Below are 17,234 nucleotides of genomic sequence, written 5' to 3'. Positions count from 1 at the left end.
CGCCTTTCCCTATGTACTTTTAATTTATTCGGTTATTCAAATTCTAGACGAAAGAGCTATGTAGATCTTAATTAGGATTTGTAGTCTTATTTTGGTCTCGGAGGATGACAGATGTGTCGTAAACCTAAACAAGGCTAGATTTTTGATAGAAACCCCTCGAGACCGAGGGTCGTGGACCAATTTCCCGAAAGTATCGGGGACACGTGATGCATCTTCGTATAACATGGCTATGTTAGCGGTGTTCGTGCAGAGTCTGCTGAATTGGAGAAAAATTGCGTCTAGCGTTTCCTGATTCTTAAACTCTGCTTAACCTGTTAACCGGGCTGCCTCTTAATTGGAAATTTTTTCAGTGGAATTAAAAACCGGGTAAGCGGAATCAATTTCGGTCGACTCGGCTTTAGAAGACGGAACTTATTTTTGTAGCAACGATATGATAAAATTATGGGAACAGTTTCAGTCTTTCTAGCATAGAATAATAATAATACACACCTTTTAGAACTTAATAATTTCTTATAATATTAAACGATAAAGAGATAAACCTATGACTGCATTCATGTATGATTTCATGTCAGAAACATCACTCTGCACCCTCATTCAGTCATACCACACCACACATATTCCATGTTGATTTATGTATGTGAATATAACATAAAGTATAACTTTTTTCTTTACTTTGCAATGATATAGAAGAACTATACTTTGTATGTTTCCTTTAAGAATCTGATTTGTTTATGAGGACAATAAGAAAGTTAAATTCACTATATTGATTTTTAAAGTTTTTCAGAAAATATTTTAAAGGAGGTCATTGCTTTCAAGCTTTTATTGAAAGTTCTACATAGTATTAAAAATCCACTATTAAATAAAATTGGATTCATAACTATGCGACTTGTTTCCCCGGAGAAATACCATTCTGAGTATCTGGCAATTTCTACCGCATATTCAAAATTACATCGAACACGATGATCCTTTCCCGCTACTTTTATTCATATCACCATGTAGTGCCAGACATCTACTATAACACAAAATTGGATTTATGATGATACGCTTTGTTCCAACCGAGAAATACCACTCTAAAGATCTAATGATGGATACCCCATATACAAAATTATTTCGAACGCGATGATTCTTTTCCGGTACATTTATTTATATCACCGTATAGAACGAGCCATCCACAATAACACAAAATCAGATTCATGATGATACGATTTGTTTCCACCGCGAAATACCATTTTGAATATCTAATGATTCCTATCGTATATACAAAATTATTTCGAAAACGATGATTCTTTCCCGGTAGTTTTATTAATATCGCCGTATAGTGCGAGCAATACACTACAACACAAAATTGGATTAATGTTGATACCATTTGTTTCAACCGAGAAACACCATTTTCAATATGTAATGATGCCTACCGAATATACAAAATTATTTCGAACGCGATGATTCTTTCCTGGTACATTTATTAATATCACCGTATAGTACCAGACATCCACTACAACATAAAATTGGATTCATGATGATACGATTTGTTTCCTCCGAGAAATACCATTTTGAATATCTAATGATTCCTATCGTATATACAAAATTATTTCGAACACGATGATTCTTTCCTGGTACATTTATTAATATCACCGTATAGTACCAGACATCCACTACAACATAAAATTGGATTCATGATGATACGATTTGTTTCCTCCGAGAAATACCATTTTGAATATCTAATGATTCCTATCGTATATACAAAATTATTTCAAACGCGATGATTCTTTCTCGGTACTTTAATTGATATCACCGTGTAGTGCGAGCCTTCCACTATAACGCAAAATTGGAATCATGATGATACGATTTGTTTATACCGAGAAATACCATTTTGAATATCTAATGATGCCTACCGCATATACAAAATTATTTCGAACACGATGTTTTTTTTCCGGTATTTTCATTAATATCACCGTATAATACCAGACATCCACTATAACAGAAAATTGGAATTATGATGATACGATTTGTTTCCACCGAGAAATAACATTTTGAATATCTAATGATTCCTATCGTATATACAAAATTATTTCAAAGGCGATGATTCTTTCCCGGTACTTTTATTTATATCACCGTATAGTACGAGCCATCGACAATAACACAAAATTGGAATCATGATGATACGATTTGTTTCCACTGAGAAATAACATTTTGAATATCTAATGATTCCTATCGTATATACAAAATTATTTCGATCACGATGATTTTTCTCCGGTATTTTTATTAATATCACCGTATAGTACCAGACATCCACTATAACAGAAAATTGGAATTATGATGATAAGATTTGTTTCCACTGAGAAATAACATTTTGAATATCTAATGATTCCTATCGTATATACAAAATTATTTCGAACACGATGATTCTTTCCCGGTAGTTTATTTCACATCACCGTGTAGTGCGAGCCATCCACTATAACACAAAATTGGATTAATGTTGATACGTTTTGTTTCAACCGAGGAATACCACTCTGAATATCTAATGATGGATACCGCATATAGAAAATTATTTGGAACGCGTTGATTCTTCGCCGGTATTTTTATTAATATCACCGTATAGTACCAGACATCCACTATAACAGAAAATTGGATTCATGATCATACGACTTGTTTCCCCTGAGATATGCTTTATTATAGTATAATATAATATATGCCTTTTATATATAATATATAAATTTCATATTATAAAACATTTCATTCACCATGTATCCATCTTCGGAAACAACAATATACCCTAACAATATTCTCACATCTTCGCTCCCACCTCGCTTTCAATTATACCCACTCTTCCTACCTTTACATCGAATAAAAATACGCAATCAAAATCTAACGACTCGTGGTTCGCGATTGCGGTTCTACATCGCGTCATTTTGCCTTCCGTTTCGTGTCTATGACAACGTTCGCCCCGCGTAACGATCAACGGCGCAAGATACAACACTGTTTTCTACAAATTCTTATCGCGGCTGCAGAATCGGGATCCGATAAGCAGGAAATTCGCGTCTGGCTAGCGCACGCGACAAAGTGATATTCGTAAATGCGCGGCGAAATTACATCGCTGGGATCAGATAGCGATACACGTTGCAAATAAATTTCTCGGAGCGATTATACGAATGGATAATAGAAGGACAAAAGGAATTTCGTTGCCGTACCCTGTTCGAACCTCTCCTTCCTGCGACGCCGACGCAAGATAGTAACTTTCCCACCCAATCGCGGCGATTTTCGCCCGAAATCGATCGAATCGTTCGCGCTAACCATCCGCGATCGTTGTAGATAACGCAAACTCGATTCGAAACGACCAAGCGTTTTACAGAATCTACGGGGATTGTCCATCCACGCGTGGAGTCTATTAACGCGTCGACCATGATTAAATCCAGCGATATGCCAGATTTTTCGACCGGTATCTAAATATTCTTGCAATGTATATAAAATTTACGTTTCGCTGTCAAACGATTGTACAAAAATTTGAACGAATTACCGATTTATCCTAAAAAGAATGGGAAAGCTATCTCCTCTTGCAGATTTCTCCATCTGGCACCGGTACAAAATGTCGTATCTAGGATGCACTATATTACAGGACATGTTCAACGATCAAATTCACAATGGAAAATAATTTTTCCAACCTCGTGTAGATATGTTTCACGGTTGGAACGTATTTCTCCGAGTCTCGAAATAAATTTGCGAGTATAGGAACAAAATTCAACTAGCAAACTTTCCATCGTTTCGATATTTCTTTTTTTCCTCTGAATATTTAAGAGCAAAAGTTTCAGCGCGATATTTTAATTTCTTTTCTTAATCAAGAATTTGAAGGTTACGTTACAGTTAAAAGGTTCGCGAATTAGGAACTTTTTATAGTTCGTTATAACCGTGCTTTGGAAAGTGTAAGAGAAAAATGGATGGAAAATTTTTAGAGGATATACGTAGATAATAATAATAGATTATAGTACCATCTAGATAAAAATCACCTTTCATTTTATATTCGCGCGTTTCTTGTTCCGATTCAGTTTTTGGTGCATTTTTAATACGTTTAAAATGGGTTAATTTTAATAAACGGGAGGTTGAAGTTCGAATTAAATTATTAAGTCGATTCGCGAAATTCGCGGAGATTCTTCGGGATGAAAAATGAAAGAGGGATCAAGAGGAAGACCGAATGTCGCCATTACGTTTCCAAATATATCAATGAAAATAATTTACGGTCATTAACGTGCGAATTAAGGTGAACTGTTTTATCATTACTCGTTACTTGACTCGAGGAAAAGCATGGAAAATGGTAAAACCTATGCCACGTTAATTAAGCGAAATACGTAAATTCAAACGCATAAAAATAACCATTTTTATTATTTCAGAAACAAAACTAAATAAATAATATCTATACTCTAACCCCTTATTTACATTTTCAAAAAATTCTAATTTCACGTGAGAATAAAAATAACTTGAAAAATTTATAAAATCTTTAAATATTAATTCTCATACACAGAGGTATAAGAATTAATTTAATGTATTGTAATTTTAGAATTACCAGCCTGTATTGAATAATTAAATTTATTATACGCGAATGATAGTAATTGTAATAATGCGACGAGGAATTATATATTGCAGGGCATCATTTCCAAAGAAATCGCGAATCGGCCATTGCCAGTAAAAATAAATTATAAACCGATCAATATTTTCTAGAAGCAAATGGAAAAGTTATTTTGCAAAATTAATAATTGTAACAAAATTAATAATTTTGGGTGGTCCCTACGGAGAGGTGAAGGGTAGATTAAGAAAAGCATAAAAGCAGGGTCCTTGAAGACCAAAACAGAGTCCTTAGAAATCAATCGTGACCAGTATAAGCGCTTGTGTTGGAAAGAGAGTCAAATTAGAGTGCGTCTTTGTGTGTTCTCGTTTCGTTATCTTGGTGTTCTTTTCCTAAGTTAACCCTTTGCACTCGAGAGGTGAGCTTCAGTCACAATTTCATAAAATTTGGAAGATCGATATTAATTAATATATCAAATTTAATGTAGTGTAACAGTGTGCCAGGTATCGAAATCAAATAGTTCTACAATTCTATTATTATACAATTCGTTATTTACTGCTCAAAAAAGTATCGTCAGTTTTTTAGTAGAGAATCTCTGAATTTCTGCTCTTCTCTAGCCAAAAAATCGTCGAGTGCAAAGGGTTAAATTAGTTTTATGAGTTTTGAGTTTGTGTTATTCCGTTCTTGTTGTTTTGTCAATTTTTGGTGTCCCAAAACCAATATGATTACAATCTTATTATATTTTTATCGGAATAAAAGTCATTTTGTAGAAATTGTGCGAATAAAATATCCGAAACGTGTGATTTTCACCTGGTTGGTAGTTGCAGTGTTAACAATTGTCCTTTATCGCGACATCGACTCCTCGCGAGATCGATTCCAGCGATACACACGTACAGGGAATCGTGTGTCTGACTTTCATTTCGTGCTACCGGTTACATTCCCGGAACTGTTATCGAAACACGGAATTTCCGAACGTAATGTAACGTTTCGTCGAGCTCATTTTTATCAATACGTCCATCGTGGTGGTCGCATGTAGGTTAATAGTTAATAGTTGCGTGCTGCGCGATGGGGAACAATCAATTTTCCCATTTCGACTTTTCTTCGTGCATCCGTGCGCTTCGTGTGTCATTTTAATGGATACTTCCTTGGAACAAACGTAACTCGCTTTACCGTGGAAATAAAATCAATTTTCGGGAAAATATTACTCCGCGAATATTCGAATTTATGCTCGTCGATTTTTCCATCGATTTTTTTCAATCTCCCGCCTTACGATAAATTTTCATATCGTTACCGAGATACCTGGTTCATTTTCTAATCGAAAACTGAAAAGTGGAACGAAAATTTCCTGGCTTTCTCTGCAATATGGATAGAGAAATAGAAGAACTGTCAAACTAATAGTATCAAGAATATATAGTTGAATGAAATGACTAAATAGTCATTTCCTTCGAGACAGAAAAATTTTCATCGAATTTTAATCTACAATTTTTTACATCGTAATTATACGATAAAAATTGTATAATTTTAATTAAACTGTCGCTATATTCGCTGCTTTATATCAAATAAGTAGAAAGAAACTACAAAAATTCGACAGTATTTACTAATCGATCTCACATTCCATACCTAAGGAAATTACTTTCAATTTCGGTTATATTCTTATAACAAAATTTATATATACTGTTAACGCGGAAGTTGCAATTTATAAAATATTCCTGCTCTCATATGAAAATAAATAAAATAAAATATATTATTCAAAAAATACCCAAATTTAAATTAAAGCACCCTGAATACAGGACATTTAATTCCCTCGCACGATCTAACATTTCATACCTCGATTACGCAAATTACTTTTAATTTCGGATATTCCCCTATAACAAGATTTATACATACTGTTAACGCGGAAGTTGCACTTTATAAAATATTTCTGCTCCCACATGCAAATAAATAAAATAAAATATATTATGCAAAAAATTCTCGAATTTAAATTGAAGCACCCCCAGTGTACACGCCATTTAATTTCCTTGCACGGCCACAAATTTTCCCTCGCGATCATCCATATTGCCCGCACACGGTGTATCGATAGACAGGAAAAATGTAGATAAGGAAAACGATTCGCGCAACGCGCGCTGACGACGGAAAATTGTAAGTACACGCGCGCGATTATGCATGTAGCGCAAAGCAGCTACGCGCCGTGATTCCGCATAATCGAAGGTTGGAAAATTGCGATGCAGTCACGGTGGTGCAACATCGTGGATGTTCGCAGAAAAACGCGAAAACGTCGCGAATCGAGCCGAACTTTCTCCGACACTGTCTCCCTCTTCTCCTCTATCCTTTTCCACAAGAAATTCCCCAATTCCGCGAAGAGCAAAGTCGTCGAAAGTAGTTGCAAATGGCGCGAATTATTTTTCACCCCTTCCTCGTCTGCTCCCTACCCCCGCGGCGAATAAATCGCATTCGCAAATTGCCATAATTCGCCAACGAGCTTCATTTTTCTTCCATTTAAACTTCGCCGTCCTCTGTTCTCGCCACTTCCGGTAAAATGGCGGTCACGAGGTGGAAACGTACCCGTTGGACAGATGCAGCAGGAGAGATGTAACTTCTGAGGAGGATTCGCCGTTCTCGATTTAAGCTCCATTTTTATTTTACGCTTCTTCTAAGCTCCTTTGAGCGCGACAAAAGGAATCCCGAGGATTCTCTTAGGAAAATAGCGAGGTTATGTTTTTCAACAAGGCATCAAAGAGATTTCTTCGCGGAGAAAACAGACGGAGAAATTGCGTTTACTCGAGGTTGTTTAATCATATTTTTATTTGCAGAAACAGGCTTCGATCGTGGTTTCATATAGGCGAAATCTTCTCACTTAGAAAATTTAACAAATTTCGAGTAGAATGATATCGTAGTTATTTCCAAAAATATTCACCTAAATTTAAATCTAATTTATAACAACGAAGATAATTTAATCAATTTTTAAGAATATTAAAATATTTTTCATTGACAAGCTCGGTAATTATTTTCATTACCAGTGTTCCTGATTGGAAGATATTGGAGGGAAAAATCCTACTGAAGAGTAAAATTTACTATAATATAATTTTCATCCGAGTAAACCAAACACTGTCCCTAAAAACGTAATAGAATAACAAATATTCGTCTAAAATATAAAATTATTATAATTATAAAATCACAAGGGACATGGAAATTCTCGCATGGGAAATTCTAGAATCGCAGAGATATTAAAAATTACTGGTACCTTCTTGCTTAGGAAATGTACAAATTTCGAGTAAAATGGTATCGCAGTTATTTCCAAAAATATTCACCTAAATTTAAATCTAATTTATAACAACGAAGATAATTTAATCAATTTTTGCGAAATATTTTTAATAATATTAAAATTCTTTTCATCGACAAGCTCGGTAATTATTTTCATTACCAGTGTTCCTGATTGGAAGATACTGCAGGGAGGTAAAAATATCCGCATCCCTTTAATCTTTAATGCGAGCAAAAATTAAAAATCCTACTGAAGAATAAAATTTACTATAATATAATTTTCATCCGAGTAAACCAAACACTGTCCCTAAAAACGTAACAGAATAACAAATATTCGTCTCACTTATAAAATTATTATAATTATAAAATCACAAGGGACATGGAAATTCTCGCATGGGAAATTCTAGAATCGAAGAGATATTAAAAACAGGCGAAAATTTGACCGGCCTCTCGACAAGGTAGAAAGTGACATCGAAGTTGGCGTTAATGGCAAGTGAAATTTGAACTATGGAATTCATCTGGATCTGTAAAAGTAAAGAGTGGAAAGCGGCGTTCGTCGGTCAAGCGAATCCACCGATATCACTCTGTGGAAGACGCGAAAAGAAAGCGTTAAATCGGCGAGAATTTCACCTGGAAACAACAACCGCAATTCCAGCGGTCGTTGCGACTTTTTATCGCCGCCTGAGAACTAGCCAGCTCCGAAGTAGAGGGATTTCAAGAGAGCGAATTTTGAATTTCGAATTGGGAAACTGGCCGGGAACGATGGCGTCGCTTTTCGTCCTAAATTTCAACGCGGATCGACGAGAAGTCGAATTTGTCGAGGCAATTAACGCGAGAAAATGGTAGACGAAACTCGTATCGATTTCCCGCTCGTACCTAACCGTGCCAGTGATACCTGTGAGAGGACAATCATGGCGAGCGCGAACTTTGGTCATTATTCCTCCGCGATTATGGAAAAAGGTGTATTAAACAGCTCTGAAATATTCTTCTTGCATTAAATAACACCGTTCAGGATTTTTCCTGAATTCTAATGCCTCTTGCTGGATTACTGGCCATTGCTGCCACCTATCGGACATCGTCTAATCTCGGATATATACCCTCTGCTTCTTTTCATTGTTCCCCTCACCTCTTCGACACTGCTTCGTAATTAAAAGTACATTTAATAAATACACGTTGTCTCTTCTAATTAGAAGAGAATATAACGCGTCTCGTGTCATTGCTGTGCTGTCGCGTGCACCTTGCAGTAAATACGAAGACTGGTTTTAAACAGGAATTTCGAGAACCTATCGATGAAAAAGTAAAGTAAGAATGTCTACAATTTTATGAGTCAACACGTTAAACGTCAACCAAATACTTTGACACTGTGAGTTCTCAAAATTTGGGAAATGGAGTTACGATAATTTTTCTTCCATCTTTTCTTCTCTTGGTATCAAAAACGCGGAATCTTTTCGTAAAATAAAAATATCCGGTGTAAGATAATTATCTATACAGAAAATGCGACGTAAAAATTGACAATGTTGACAAAAACGTATACAAAATTCACGAAACGAAGACTTTCCATAACCAAACAACGAACTAAGTCACTCTCGTACACCGCGACGTCAACTCGCGTGCTCTACCATGTGAGCCAGGTAGTGGGGATAGCTCAGGTTTCGGTGGTGGGGGAAACTCGACTCTCGGTGGAGGGGGAGCGAGCTGCAGCGTTTCGGCAACTCTCTACGAGCTATATCTCCGAACTCAAAGCTTATTCTTCCATTTCCCATCGAATCCACCCTTCACTAGCCACTCTGAATTATCCAACCCGCTTTCTGCTATCTCTAAATTCTTCGATTATTATCTGTAAATTCTACATTTCTCTTCGCTCCTTATTACAAGAGTCCCACGCGATCCCCTTATGCGTACACCTCGAATTTCCAATCGCGCGTGTTTCCACGATACAACCCCGTGGAAACGAGGTCGATCCGTGGGACGGCAGTTCAAGCCTCCGATCAAATTCGCCCCCGACGTGTGACGTCATCCAACATCCTTCGAGCGAAAATGCATTCCTTTCTCGGGTCGATGCGATCCCCCTCTCGCGTTATTTTAGAATTCTCGGGTAAAGGCCAGAGCGAGCGTGGTCGCACAAAGCGGGCACGTACACACACACGCGCAGGTGCATATAAATACACAGAAACGCGCGCAGGAAAACGCTTGATGCTTCCAGCGGAGTGAAAGATTTTCCAACGTTAACGCCGGCAACGTTGTGTCGCGTGTAACGCGCGTGTTCCATAGTCGGCGCATAAATTAACGTTATCACGGCGTTATATATCTGGCCCGAGTATGGCCGCCGCGGTGCCTTCCGCGGGCTATAAAATTGATGTATTTTTTTGCACCCGAATCGATTAGGCGTTTTCCCTTGTTACGTGACTCACGTAACCCCGCTGCCACTTTCTTCCTTTTTCTCTACCGGTGGTTAATGTCGTTGGCTCGTTAATGTTGCACGTTCCCTCTCCCTTCCAAGCATTGTGGCAACGGACGCGACTATGATTTATAACACTCGAGTGACGACCGGTGGCGAGTAAAAAATTTCCCTCGGCAAACCGTGATAAACCCGGAATCCAACTTGCTTCGGTCACCCGAACTTCCGACCCCTGTTTATTTCCAACTCGAGGCTTCCTGCCCGTCGTTTTTTCCTTCGGGAAATATTTTCGCGAGTTCTCCTGGCGGGAAAAAATAGCGGGGTGGGATGCGGTGACATCGCTAAAGCTTCTCTGCCATGGTTCCCGGGACACGCGAAGAGCTCCTAATCGCGAAAGAGCGTTCCAGTTTGAGAGATTACGCGTGCACGGTCTGTAAATCGTCCGCTAAATATTCAAGCGTATTACGGTAAATTTCTTCCTCTTTAACGCGTTTATCGCTAACCGGATTCTCGTTACCCGCGCGGGCAGACGCTGTTCGAGATCGATTTGTCGTAACGGTGATGAAATCTTCGGGATTCCGCGCGAGTCATTGCGGCGGCTTTTCTTCGCGGTTTCGTTTAATTCGTTTCCCGTGTCCGTGTCGATAACAGCCGCGCATCGTGATAAATGGAGTATGCCGAGCTTTGGAAAAATATTTCTCACCGAGCGACCGGATCAAATCGAGACGCTTCCGGCGAACGGTATCCTCCGCTCGGCGTTTAACGATAAATAAGCGAAGTCGGACCGACGATGGCGAGAATATCGGGGAATAACGTTTACGTTGGTGCGGATCAGGTGGAACGCGATCGGCAGGGAAAACAGCGGCCATGTTTGCGTTGTCGCGGCATAGTGTTTCGTCGAGCGCCAGGGGTTCGTAAGAAAAATTCGTAACACGTATACTAAAAGGAATTTTGCAGAAAAGTGGAAAATGAAAATCGGGCGATCATAGCGAGAATGCGGGATTTTTTACTGAAAATTTAATAATGATAATAATAATGATAATGAAGAAAGGTTGCTTAGACTGTGATATAGTTAGCGCTAATTGTATCGACACGGAGGAAATCATGTTTAAATCTGTGGAGACGAGCTGTTGTAAATTCTCAGATGCAAAAATTGCGACATGAAAGAATCGCGATTGGCTGACGATGCTATTATACTTAGTCGTGAAACGCGTTTAACGCGGTTCCTCGTCGACGTATTCGCGTGTTATCGCATAAATGGGAGCATAAAAGTACATTTAAGGAAGAAAACGATTGAACGAGTCATAATTCTGAGACAGATTGACTGATTCTGTTCTGTTCTGATCAAAGATCCGCTATATTTTTTTCTCCTTTTTCTTTTTCGGTTTCAACGACTCTTATAAGTCGTTGAAACCGACTTTTCCTTTGACTGTCGGTGCCAGAGAATTTTTCTGGATTCGTTGAATGAGGTGAATAGAGTCGAGAGGAAGCTCGGCTACTCGAATAATTTTTTGAGGATAAGACTGGATGAAATTATTGAATTTTTTAATTGAAATAGCGATTCCAGTCTGTTAATTATTCGCGTTAAAACGGAAGATCTAGATCGTCATTAGGCAATATTGGTAAGCACGCGAGTAAAATTATAGTTAATTTTATGAATTTATTTCATTCTGCAAAATTTTTGGGAATTGAACGGGAAAATTTCGGAAGCAGGGTGATCGTTTGCGAATATTTGCATATCTTCTATCCTCGAAATAAGCTGTCGAGATATTCGAAGAAAGGACTCTCGTTCATAGATGTACAAAATATTACCCGTTTATCCTATTTTTAATTCGAGCGTGTATGCAAAAATTCGAGAACGATCATTTTGCTTTTTTTAATTTCCCTCAACAAGCGCCACTTTCCAATGCACGCAATTTTTCACAATTAATTATGCAGTCGAAAATTTTCGCATAAATAAATTATCAGACGGAAGCATGGAAATAAAGCTGGCAGAATATTGAACGAAATTGAGAAAATGCTGTTTAAAATTTGCGCAAACATCGGAAAAACACGCAGTCGAGAGGTAAAACGAAAATTCTCGAAAATATCGCCGCTTTTATCCATATCGAGGCGTTCGAATCGACGAGAACGAACAAAGGCAGAGAAATCGAAAAAAGGAAAAATTATCCTCGAAGGCGGACGAACTATTCTCGGCCGTGGAACTCGATTGGAACTTCCGGTTCGCGGCAAGTTTTCCCATCTGTTTCCTTGCCAACGAATAATCGCAAGAAAATCTCGACGCTTTGTCGACCTGTTCCATCGATTGATGGAAAAATCTGCGGAATCGTAAAAGGGAATCAGTGTACCCGCGAAGGAATACCTCGATTTCATCCTTCCATCATTTCTCTCTCTCTCTCCATCTCCTCCTTTATTTCTCTCCTTTCTTCGTTTCCCTCGATAAACGCGTATGGAAAATGGTTGAGCGGAAATCTGGAGCGGATCCATCGTTAAAAGCACGTGATACCGCGTGTTTTATTTCTTTCCACCTTTTACTCCACTTTGCTTTTCGTTTTCCTTCTTTTCCTGTGTTCCTATTTTTATTTTTTATTTTTATTTTTATTTTTTTCCTATTTTAACACGCGTCACAGAGCGAGAGATATCACGCGGTGAAATATGACCGGTAATTTGAAAAAATAATGACTCACCGACGCTGTTTTCCCATTTTTGCTTGTGACTTTCAGCAGGGACCCCTCGTACCCCTGAAACAGAGAGCGAATTCCTGAGTGTCGTTACAAAGCAAGAGATAAAGCGTGCAAAGTTCTGACTAAAGTGGAGGATCATGACACGTTCACCTGTTAACTGGGTCGCACGTTAAATCAGAAGCTGGTTCCTGCAAGTGAAAAATAATTTCGTTGTTTGTTTACCGATTTGGCAATTCGGTCCATTTCGATTTTAGCCTGGAAGAAACGAATGGGGGGGAGGGGGACGAATATGACGTAAGGTAGGTATGTCGAATATCGCAATAGTGTATCGAAGGTAAGAGATACACAGGTACGCGAATTGTCACGTTCGAGACGAGGACGATACGAGTGACGAGTTAACTCGTTTTTCCCAGTTAACAGGTTAATGGAAAATTCTCGTCCTCGTCGCGAGATGATAGATGGATCGCGACGCGTGAATCGTGAAATATCTACCGAGATTGTGAGGTGCTTCGATTCACTATTGCGATTTGGTTGGTGTACAATATCGAGCATGAAACTATTTCTATAAACGCCGTACTTGCGGAGGAATTATTTTACTTATCTTGTTAAATAAGAATTATTTATTTTAGTATTATACGGAGGAAAAATTATCCGAATTATTATTTAATTTCATTTTTGAATATTTAACGAGGGAATGGTCCGATGACACTGGGTAATGTTAAAAATAAAGAATTTCTTTAACCTTTTGACTGCCACGCCGAAATTACGTGTTTTCCTCAGGACGCCACGGGAGTGCACCGCTAGATGCAAGATTTGTTCTAATATGTTTTAGACGTTCTAATAAAAATTTTCAATTGTTCAATAGGTCACTTTTTATTTCAAAGTATCTTTTAATTAGCACTTATATTCAAAATACAGTAACTGTCAATTTTCATTCAAAGGAGTTCCATGTAGTTCAAGTAGTTCAAGTAGTTCAAGTGCTTCGGTCACCAATGACCACCGTAGCCAGTCAAAGTGTTAATCGTTCTACTATATGTGATGATTAATTATTTAATTATTTATTTCTATAACGTTAAAAATTATTTCAAAGTTTCCTCGATTTTATTAAATTTTCGTTTCGCATTTAATTATTATTATAGTGCTATTATTCCGTTAGCACACCGCTATATTGACACGAGGCAGTCGTTTTATAATGAGCGATGTTAATGGGTTTGTAAGACGGAGTTCGCATAGCGAGATCCTTAAAGTGTCGAGTAGGAACTGAAGTTAGTTTTGCGAAGGAAAACCGTGTTTGTTCGTAGATAGAGGAGAATCTCGGAAATTTGCATATCTACCATGCAATTATCCATTCTGTCGTAGACAGCACACGCGATGAGAGTGCAACAATTTTAGGCAAACGAAGCAGGATTTTCCACGAATTCCACTGGAATTCTTCTTAATTTCGTTAGTCTGTCTCGAAACACGACACAGAAGAAAGGGGTTGTTTAATTAAGATTTAATATTAAATACAGCATTACGTGACACAACGTTTGTCTGTATGTCTGTAAGAAAGGGATGAATAGAACAAGTATGCATGGATGCCAATATCTAATGATTCAGGTTACTGTGATAAATGAGTACGCGTGTAATGATTGAGGTGTTGCTTGAACTGTGTATGTTCATGTAATGTATGAAAGTGGAAAGAACAAACCAAAGAGATTGGGCATAGGTCAGTTGTAATTGAGTTATATAGTGAAAATATGTGTGAGCATGTGACTGCGAGAAATTAATTAGATTTATATTTAATATTCGTGTTTGATCATTTTTTGTAATTAACATATTGTTGACAGACAATTTTACACAGAAGCTATGTCATGTCACCGGCTACTATTTTGTAATCCAATCTTCAAAATCACTTTCACACGCAGTATTCTATTTCGCCCTGGGTTTCATAAATTGAAATGGATAATGCAAGTGCAATGACGAGTTAACTCGTCACCAGTCAACAACGTGGTAACCTTTTGCACTCGAGAAGTGACCATCAGTCACCATTAGATAAAATTTCGAAGTTCGATATTAATTAATATGTCAAATTTAATATAATGTAACGGTGTGCGAGCTATCGAAATCAAATAATTCTACGTGTTAATTATTATACGATTTCTTATTTATTACTGAAAGAAATATCGCCAGCTTTATAGCAGAAAATCTTTGAACTCCGACTCATCTTTAGCCAAAAGATCGTCGAGTACAAAGGGTTAAATAAAGAACTGTTCATATTGTTATTGATATTTCATCCACCACTAACAGTAAGTGTTTTGATAGGAGCTTGAAAATTTTTTAACAGCTTACATAAAACGTAGGTCAAAGAAGAATTTCAATTCGATTGAAATATTTTCAAGTATACCGGGTATTATATCATGAAACGACATGTAAATCCTTTTATCTTTGATGCCTCTGTATGTTCAATTTTGCATAAATTAGAGCTCGTGAAGTCACCACTGGTCAATCTTCTTTTTAAATATTTATGTGCTTCTTACTTGAGAAAGAGAGAGAGGACGGGGTGACGAAAAAATATTTTTATACAATAATACTACCCGTTATTCGATTATTATTTTATTATTTTTTATATTTTATTATATATATTATTTTTTAATTGTTGGACGATTTATTTTTCCCGTACAATTGGAAAGGAAAATTCAGCATCGAACTGGGATATCTATTATTGGAATATTTTTGATTACTCCATGATTTATCGTACATAATTGAAATATATTTCGAAATAACGACAAATTTTCTTTTCAATTTTGCATTTGTTACACGTGATACATACTACTGTATGTATTTTATAGAAACACGATTTTATAAAAGCACAGCAACATTGTTACTTCGCGTTCGTGTTACCCTAAACTTCGCTCCTGAGACAATGACATTTCGTTTTTATTTCGACGAATAACACCGTTTCTCTCTTACTTTGCTGCGAATGGATAACATTGGAAGTTCCAGAACCCTTATGCCACGCGACACAAAAATGCGTTACGTGTTAGGTCTCTGCTGTGTCTCGTTTAGGTGGCGTAACATCTCCCTAGGGCTATTTTCATCTACTCAAAAGCAACGTATTCCAAAACTCGCCTTGCATCGTATAAAACATTCAGATGCCATACCATTTTCTATGTATCAAAATCAACCTTCCTTTTATTCCTTAATTCAAAGAAAAAAAAAGGACAAATTTGAATGTAAATATCATGGGTTTAGAAGATCCTAATTCGAAATTTTCAGGTGCCTAGTTTGCTGTGGGAAATTTTCTACGGTAAATCAATGGCTTCTGATTAGAATTATGCGAAATCCCGATTCGAAATTTTCCATTTCCGAGTATCCAATTTGCCCTGGAAAATCTTCAAAGGTAAGTCGATGAGTTCTGATTAGAGGTGTGCGAGATCTCGATTCGAAATTTTTAATTTTTTAGTACCTAATTCGCTCTGGAAAATTTTCAGAGATAAATCAATGGCTTCTGATTAGAGGTGTGTAAAATTCCAAATAATCGGGTTTCGAGATCCCCGAATACATCCCGACTGAAGATCCCCTCTTCTCAAGAATCCCGGAAAATTCTCAAGAATCTCCTGTAAATGTTTAAATATTTATTTTCTTAAAATACGCGAAGTAGAAGATTCGCGAATTAAGAGGATATCCCTTCCTTGAAATTATCGACCCAAGTTTGACAAACTTTTTATTTTTCAATTTCGGTTGATTTGTCACACCGAGATTCTCCTTGGTCGAAAGTTTTTCCTCTTCCATTCCCGAAGAATAGCTCAGGGTCTCTATCGACGAACACTTGGATCGGTTGCCGGTGCTCGAGCTTGAATTAATCGCGACCATTAATGCTAATTTAATCCTCGAATACAGCCACGGTTATCGAGATCTTGCTCGGTTTCGTTTGAATAACGAAGATGCAGCGAAATGCTTACGAGGAACAACGTTCGAGTGTTTCGAATCGATTTCGTCGGCTAAGAATGCTCGATACGGTTTCGAAATCGGGCAAGAGAAAGCTCCGCGAAACCTCTCCGAAATAAAAATATTCCTCTGCGAATAAATCAATTTTCCGTCGCTGGAAAAATGATTTAAAAACTGAAAAATTTAATTATTCCTTCTACGAATAGGAGGAGATGGAGAAATATTTTGTTTCGCGAATAATTTAAAGCGTCTCGAGGAAGAGTCGCGCGAAAGAGAAATTTTAATTGCAAAAAAGGAAATAATGATTATTAATTCCGGAAGAAACGACTTCGTTCCGTTAAATATTATTTCGAAGTGCTTACTTTGTCAGGATACCGGGCTTCTGCATATTTGAAAACGCTAGCAAGAC

At 37.4% G+C, this 17,234-nt stretch overlaps 1 protein-coding gene across 2 annotated transcripts in view; it reads right to left on the bottom strand.

Annotated features, from left to right (window-relative positions):
- The window catches only part of LOC108549365 (protein couch potato), a 182,339-nt gene that overhangs the window by 51,293 nt on the left and 113,812 nt on the right, over positions 1–17,234 (bottom strand). For both annotated transcript variants that reach the window (XM_017902718.1, XM_017902719.1), the window contains exon 3: positions 12,899–12,952. In XM_017902718.1, coding sequence (XP_017758207.1) covers positions 12,899–12,952 — 54 coding nt within the window. The remainder of the gene's footprint in view (positions 1–12,898; positions 12,953–17,234) is intronic.

Source organism: Eufriesea mexicana, unplaced genomic scaffold, assembly GCF_001483705.2.
Source record: "Eufriesea mexicana isolate 0111107269 unplaced genomic scaffold, ASM148370v2 scaffold1902, whole genome shotgun sequence".
NCBI lineage: Eukaryota > Metazoa > Arthropoda > Insecta > Hymenoptera > Apidae > Eufriesea > Eufriesea mexicana.
The sequence above is the reverse complement of the archived record's forward strand: the minus strand, read 5'-3'. Positions and strand labels throughout refer to the sequence as shown.